This window comes from Stomoxys calcitrans, chromosome 2 (genome assembly GCF_963082655.1).
Source record: "Stomoxys calcitrans chromosome 2, idStoCalc2.1, whole genome shotgun sequence".
Taxonomy (NCBI): Eukaryota; Metazoa; Arthropoda; class Insecta; order Diptera; family Muscidae; genus Stomoxys; species Stomoxys calcitrans.
Genome location: NC_081553.1, coordinates 44,100,506 through 44,107,875, shown reverse-complemented (window position 1 = coordinate 44,107,875; position 7,370 = coordinate 44,100,506). Strand labels below are relative to the sequence as shown.

The 7,370-nt window shown below is 38.4% G+C and overlaps 1 protein-coding gene across 1 annotated transcript; it reads left to right on the top strand.

The window, feature by feature from the left end:
• Positions 1-333: 333 nt before the first annotated feature.
• LOC106086055 (uncharacterized) lies at positions 334-1,449 on the top strand. Its single transcript, XM_013250573.2, has 3 exons — positions 334-459; positions 519-1,010; positions 1,078-1,449. The coding sequence occupies exons 1-3, from the start codon at positions 400-402 to the stop codon at positions 1,408-1,410; spliced, it is 885 nt and encodes a 294-aa protein (XP_013106027.1). The 5' UTR covers positions 334-399; the 3' UTR covers positions 1,411-1,449.
• Positions 1,450-7,370: the final 5,921 nt, after the last annotated feature.

Sequence of the window (7,370 nt, the reverse complement as noted above, 5' to 3'; positions counted from 1 at the left end):
AACAACGTTCTACAACATTATCAAAAAAACAATACCAGCTAATATTCTAATCAGGATAAGTAAAATTAATTTCCGGTGATTAGCAGTGATTCTTTGATAATATAAAAAAATCCCCTAAATAAGAAATTTTATACTTCCCCCCATAAATTTACCTAATTTTTCAAGTGCATTGTGGACATAGCCAATAGATAACGACAGAAAAGAAAAATTATCAAATAATTTAATAAATTTCGGACTCTTTGTCTAAGCAAGTGCCTTTGATTAATAATAGCCACTATATGTTGATATGGAAATGAGAATTTGAATAATGGCTATCTTCGCCAATATAAAAGAGCAAATATTTGCAGGAAAATATCACTCGATCTACAAAGTTCCGAAGCATAAGTTAAACGAATCAAAATGGCGTGCATTAAGATTTTCGCATTTTTGACCTTGCTGGCTCTGGCAAAGGCACAACAGGTAAGAATTTTGTTTTTGCCTTGAAATTTGTTCTCTTCTACAAGTCGATGTTCTCGCAGAATTTCCACACAGCCCATATGGAGCATAACGCCCATAGGGAATCTCTGGTCCGCAATGATGACTACATAGACGCCCATCGACGTCAATACGCCTTCAACATTTGGTATTATGATGTACAAATCAATGAGTTCAAAGCATCCTACTTGGATCGAGTCAAGGGCATGGAGTATCAAAAGGACTCTCTTTTGATCGAAATCGATAGGGCCGATGAAAAACTATATCCCATTAAGTTGTTGAGTGATTTCAGCAAAAGTTGCGTCAACAAATATGAAGCAATTATACCAGCAAAGGAATGGGCCAAAACCGAAATGGATCGTTGTATGTCACAAGCTAGTAACAAGGTGGACTATTTGGTTACGTATATGGTATCGACCAACCGAACTCTGCAGAATCAGTATAGCAATGTTTTTGAAAAGCAAGTTGCATCCTGTGAAACTAGATTCAATACCTCATCCCTGGCGGTTAATCAAACCTTGTGTTTGTCGAATGCGGTAAGTTAAAATTTGGTCTCAGTGATAACATTTGGTAAAACTTAAACTATTTTCGTTTCCTTAACAGGTGGCCGAAACCAATACCTTTACCCAGAATAATCAAAAGACTTTCTCCACCCAATTGGAGGAGGCCCATAACGATGCCAATATTAACATTAAGGCACTCCACGAATGCAGCTTCGCTGTTCAAAACACCACCCTAATCAAAATCTCAGAGGCCAATACCCGCATTGACAGATGCGTTTACGGCATAGATGACTGCACCCAATGCCAAGGTCATTTCTGTACGGATGTCTATCCCATATCGTCATCAAAAATCGATCCTAAAAATCCCACAATGGCGAATCCCTTCTATGGCCGCTCCGAAACTGGCAGCTGTTTAATGTTAAATATTTATTAGAAATTCATCATATCCGCAAATACATATATTCAATGCCATCATCTTCAAAAAGATAAAATTAAAAAAAAATAACTTTTAATAAATTTTTAAAAATGCATACTATTTAATAACATTGCATTGTTTTTCTAACCACCAGCATAGGATGGGGGTATACTAATCAAGTCATTCCGTTTGCAAGACCTCCAAATATTGATCTGCTACCGTCTCGACATTTTGATTCGATTTAGCCATGTCCGTCCGTCTGTCGAAATCACGATAGCGATCGAACGCGTAGAGCTACCCGCTTGAAATTTTGCACAGAAACTTTGTATTGACGCAGATAATTGAGGACTGTAAATGGGTCATATCGGTTATGATTTAGATATAGCTCCTGTATTAACCGATCTCCCGTTTTTACTTCTTGAGCCCCTGAAAACAAAAATGTCTGCAATTTTGCACATAGTGTTCTATTTTGACATCCACCAATTGTGCCAAGTAAGGTCCAAATCAGCCAAGAACTTGATATAGCCGATTTAACTATTTGAACCCCTGGAATCCTCAATTTTCATCCGTTCTGGCTGAAATTTTGAACATTATGACTACCAACCACTGTGTCAGCTACGACCCAAATCGGTCTATAATCTGATATATCTCTCATATAAACCGATCCCCCGATTAGGTTGAAATTTTGCACATAGTGTTCTGTTATGATTTCCAACATCTGTGCCAAGTACCGTTTAAATCGGTCAAGAACCTGATATAGCTTCCATATAAACCGATCTCCCGATTTGACTTCTTGAGCCCCTGGAAGCCTCAATTTTCATCCGATTTGGCTGAAATTTTGCACATAATATTCTGTTATGACTCTCAACAACTGTGCTGAGTACTGTCCAAATCGGTCTATAACCAGATATAGCTCCCATATTTTACAAGAACCCATTGTGGTGGCTTTTCAAATTTTGCCCGCTCGAATTTAGCACGCTTTTACTTTTTATACCCACCACCGAAGGACTAGGGGTACATTCATTTAGTCATTCCGTTTGCAACCCATCGAAATATCAATTTCCGACCCCACAAAGTATATATATTTTGGATCGTCGTAAAACTCAAAGACCATTTAACGGTGTCCGTATGTCTGTCCGCCTATACGTCTGTCCGTCCGTCTGTTGTAATCACTCTAGAGCCTTCAAAAATTGAGATATTGAGCTGAAATTTTGATGCACGCTGGTTAAGTTCTTGAACGGGCCAAATCGGACCATATTTGGATATAGCTGATATATAGACCGATTTTCCGATAAAAGGTCTTATGCCCATAAAAACTTAATTTTTTCATCCGATTTTGCTGAAATTTTAAACAGTGAGTAGCGTTAGGCCTTCCAGCATATTATTCAAATTGGACTATATTTAGATATAGCTGCGATATAGAACGATCTCCCGATACAGGTTCTGAAGCCCATAAAAGCTTTATTTATTACCCGATTTTGCAGTTGGTTATTTTAAGCCTCCCGACATCTGACTTAAATATAGATTACATCGGTCCATATTTAGATATAACTGCCATATAGACCGATCTCCCGAAAAAGGGTCTGAAGCCTATAAAAGCTTTATTTATTACCAAAATTTATTGCCAAAATTTGAAACAGTGAGTAGCATAAGGCTTCCCGACATCTGACCCAAATATGGTTTAGATTGGACTATATTTAGATATAGCTACTATATAGACCGATCTCCCGATAAAGGGTCTGAAGACCATAAAAGTTTTATTCTTAATTCGATTTCACTGAAATTTGGAATGGTGCGCAGTTTTAAGCCTCCCAACATCCGACCTAAATATGGTTCAGTTTGGACTATATTCAGATGTAGCTGCCATATAGACCGATCTGCCGATAAAGGGAGTGAAGCCCATAAAAGCTTTATTTTTTAACCGATTTCGCTGAAATTTGAAACAGAAGGTTATCTTAAGCCTTTCGATATATGGATCAAATCGGACTTTATTTAGGTATAGCTGCCATAGAGACTGATCTCCAGATAATCCATAAAAGCTTTATTTTTTAACCGATTTCGCTAAAATTTGATTTTACGCCTCCTAACGTAGTACTCAACTGTAGTTCAAATCGGACTATATTTAGATACAGCTGCAATATAGACCGATCTGCCGATGAAAGGTCTGAAGCCCACAAAAGCTCTATTTATTACCCGATTTCGCTGAAGGGTAGTTTTAATTTTCCCAACATCCAACTCATATATGGTTGGGATCCGACTACATTTAGATATAGCTGTCATACAGACCGATATCCCGATAAAGGGTCTGAAGCGAATAAAAGCTTTATTATACCCGCCAACGTAGCGCAGAGGTTAGCATGTCCACCTATGACGCTGAACGCCTGGGTTCGAATCCTGGCGAGACTATCAGAAAAAATTTTTAGCCATGGTTCCCCAAAGAGGTGTCGCAGTACGGCACGCCGTTCGGACTCGGCTATAAAAAGTAGGTCCCTTATCATTAAGCTTAAAACTTTAATCGGACTGCATTCATTGATATGTGAGAAGTTTGCCCCTGTTCCTTAGTGGAATGTTCATGGGCAAAATTTGCATTTATACCCACCACTGATGGATGGGGGTATATTCATTTTGTCATTCCGTTTGCAACGCATCTGTTCAGGCTAAATCGCTGAATTGGAAATTGCTTAGGAGTAAGCTGGAGCAAATACGACCTGGATCAAAAAAAATCGCTCTTGAGCCAAGGCAAACCAATAGAATCCAAATTTCGATTGGTTTGCAACTCAATTATTAAAGATCCCAACGAAATAGAAAACAAGAACAAGAAAATAAAACACACGGAATTACAAATATGGAACCAAGATGTGGATTTATTTTCTTATGGATGAGATCTTACCAGTACGGTGTGGACTGTTGTGCAGGTAAAAAAGGAATAGGCAGATTTGCGGAAATTGCAATCGCAATATGGCCGTTTCGTGGGGCAGGCGAACAAAAGAAAGGCAAGAAAGTAATCAGATACTTTCTTGCAACTAAAGACGTATTTACACTATAATCTAAGTGAGAAAAATTTGGGGATTTTTAGATTCCCAATTGGGATCATATTTACGGCTTTGACGTAAACATTCTGCCCGCCTTGCAGTATTACTGCAACGAAAAGGAATGAATCCATATTGCAAATGCTTAAATATGTTTTTTTTTTTTTGTAAGTTTAGTTTAGAAGTAACTAATTCTATTAATCTTTCTTAGAGAATGAAAGGAATTCAAAATTTTGATAACTATTTGACTTCATTATACATTATACTCAAGTTGATAAAATTATTCAATATTCAATTCAATAAGATTCACATAAAAATTCATTATGCAGCAAATTTCTCTAATATCTAAGTAGTAAAAGTACCATACAAGATAATTCCAAATGAGGTATTTTGTGCGGTAGGTAGACCTGCTTTAACAAATATCCCATCTAAGATGATGCGGGAATAAACATCGACCCCTATTATCAGGTCTATGGATGATGATTTATAGAATTTCCTGTCTGCCAGAATTAAGTTCTGGAAATGGGATTGGATGGATTCAGAAAGGGACTTCTTAGGAGTAATTGTATTGATGCGATTGTTGACTTTCAGCGTGGTCTGGATTTTGAAGTTTGGATCGACACATGACCATAAAATAACTGGACAAATTCTTTCTCCATCCATTTCCAAGGTCGTCAAATTTAATTTGTCAACGAACTTTTTTGAAACCCAGCTCATTCGGGAAGCCGTGTCTAGCAAACAACGTGCCAGGCGTTTTCCTTCTTTTGTTTCAATTTTTACAAGTGCCGTAGGGAGCAATGTTGCTGCATTTTGATGAAGGATAGCGCACAATGATGTGGAAGCAGAACTATCAGTTTGCGTGGAGTGGGCCTCTTTATTAGTTATTGTTTCCGATGGTGTGGACCTCTTTGATCGATTTCCAACTGATGATTGATGAGCTAATTTATGCTGACTCTTTTTTGCAGAAAAAAATGACATTCCCTTACGTAGTCGAGGATTTACGTGTAGAAGGGAATGGTGCTTTTCATGACAATGCATGCAGCCAGTCCTTGTAAAGCACGATCCTTGGGAATGGGAGTGGGCTAGGCAATTAGGACAGTACCCATATTTCTTAACAGCTTCAAGTCTTTCCGAGATATTCATGTTGTTGAACTTTCTGCAGTTTCGAAGTCCGTGGGGTTTCCGGCATAATCTGCAAACGAAGTTCATATGTTGCTTGGGCTTTGCGAGGGAATTCATCTTGCTGTAAAGGAAAAAATATTTAGAAATTGGGATTCACAGGAAAAATAACTTAAAATACGAATAAAGAGGACTAGGAAAGGGATTTGGATAAATTTCAGTAGAGTTTAAGAGGATTCATCCGAAATCACGACAAGTTTCGTGATTGGCCTTGTAATTGTGCCCCTTTGTGTTAGTACTTCAGCAACTCTAACACGTTTATCGTCACCACGGTGAACTTTGATAATTCTGCCGAGTCGCCAGCTATTAGGGGGTAGGTTTTCTTCCTTGACAACAACAAGCATTTCTTCCTTCAAATTCTCTTCAGGTTTTTTCCACTTTGTACGCTTTTGCAATTCCTTAAGATATTCGTTTTTCCATCTGGAACAGAAGTGTTGATGAAGAGTTTTTATTCGTTGCCAACGATTCTGGATGGAAATGGGTGTTTGGCTAACTTCTGGTTCTAGAGGAGCCAATATAGGGGATCCAATTAGGAAATGACCCGGTGTCAATGCTGTCAAATCTGATGGACTTTGCGAATTGGGAGAGATTGGCCTGGAATTAAGGCATGCTTCTATTTTGGATAATAATGTCTGGAATTCTTCAAAAGTAAATTTTTGGAGACCAATAGTTTTCTTGAAGTGTTGCTTGAAGCTTTTGACCCCCGCTTCCCATAGTCCTCCCATATGGGGCGCTCCGGGCGGAATAAAATGCCAGGTCAAATTCTGATGTGAATAGTTCGCAGTTACCGCTTTCTGGGATGTCTGGATAAATTCCTTTGCAATTATTTTGGATGCACCGACAAAAGTTGTCCCATTATCGGAATGTATATGAAGTGGACAACCTCGTCGGGATATAAAGCGACTAAAGGCAGCAAGGAAACATGATGTGGATAAATCAGAGGTCGTCTCCAAATGTATCGCCTTAGTGGAAAAACAGACGAATACACAGACGTAAGCTTTAGACATTCGGCAGAACCTCCCTGCGTAACTTTTCATCTCAAAAGGGCCGGCGAAATCAAGTCCTGTATGAGTAAAAGGGCGAGAAACTTCGCAGCGTTCAGGAGGCAACGCGGCCATTAATTGTTGTTGGCATTTTTTCTTGTAAATAATACAAGTTTTACAGCGGTTGATAGTAGTTTTGATAAGGTTTTGCACCTTAGGAATCCAATATTGAGTTCTTACCAGACGAAGTACAAGTTGATTTCCACCATGTAAACTGATCTGATGAATGAAGAGGATAAGAAGTCGTGAATATTGACAGCTGTACGGAAGAAGAATTGGATGTCTCTCATTGTAGGATAGCATTGGAGACAATTCTAATCTTCCACAAATACGCATAATCCCTTCTGCATCAATAAATGGATTTAAGGATAAAAGTGAACTCGTGGATGAAATGGGCTTTTTGGAATTAAGCGCCATATACTCGTTCGGATAAAAGGCTTTTTGGCAGATGGATACAAGAGTTTTTCGGATATAAAGGATTTCAGAATTGGTAATTATTTTGTCGGGTCGGTGGTAGTTGGATCGAAATTTTGGATGAGTGTTGAAATAAAATCGGTATATGTACGCAACAACTCGAAGAGCTCTTGAAAAGGAAGAGAATCGGTCCAATATGTCTTCAAAATTTTGGAAATAACTAAAGTGGACTTTTATTGGCTTTTTCTCCAAATCTGTTTCTTCGGCTGTATCAATAAAACTTTTAGGCCAATATTTCGATGACTTCGATAAC

Bases quoted from the DNA above. Each gene is read 5' to 3' on its own strand.
- LOC106086055 (XM_013250573.2), top strand. From the start codon at position 400: ATGGCGTGCATTAAGATTTTCGCATTTTTGACCTTGCTGGCTCTGGCA. The intron at 460-518 runs GTAAGAATTTTG...ATGTTCTCGCAG, and splicing joins CTCTGGCAAAGGCACAACAG to AATTTCCACACAGCCCATAT. The intron at 1,011-1,077 runs GTAAGTTAAAAT...TTTCCTTAACAG, and splicing joins CCTTGTGTTTGTCGAATGCG to GTGGCCGAAACCAATACCTT.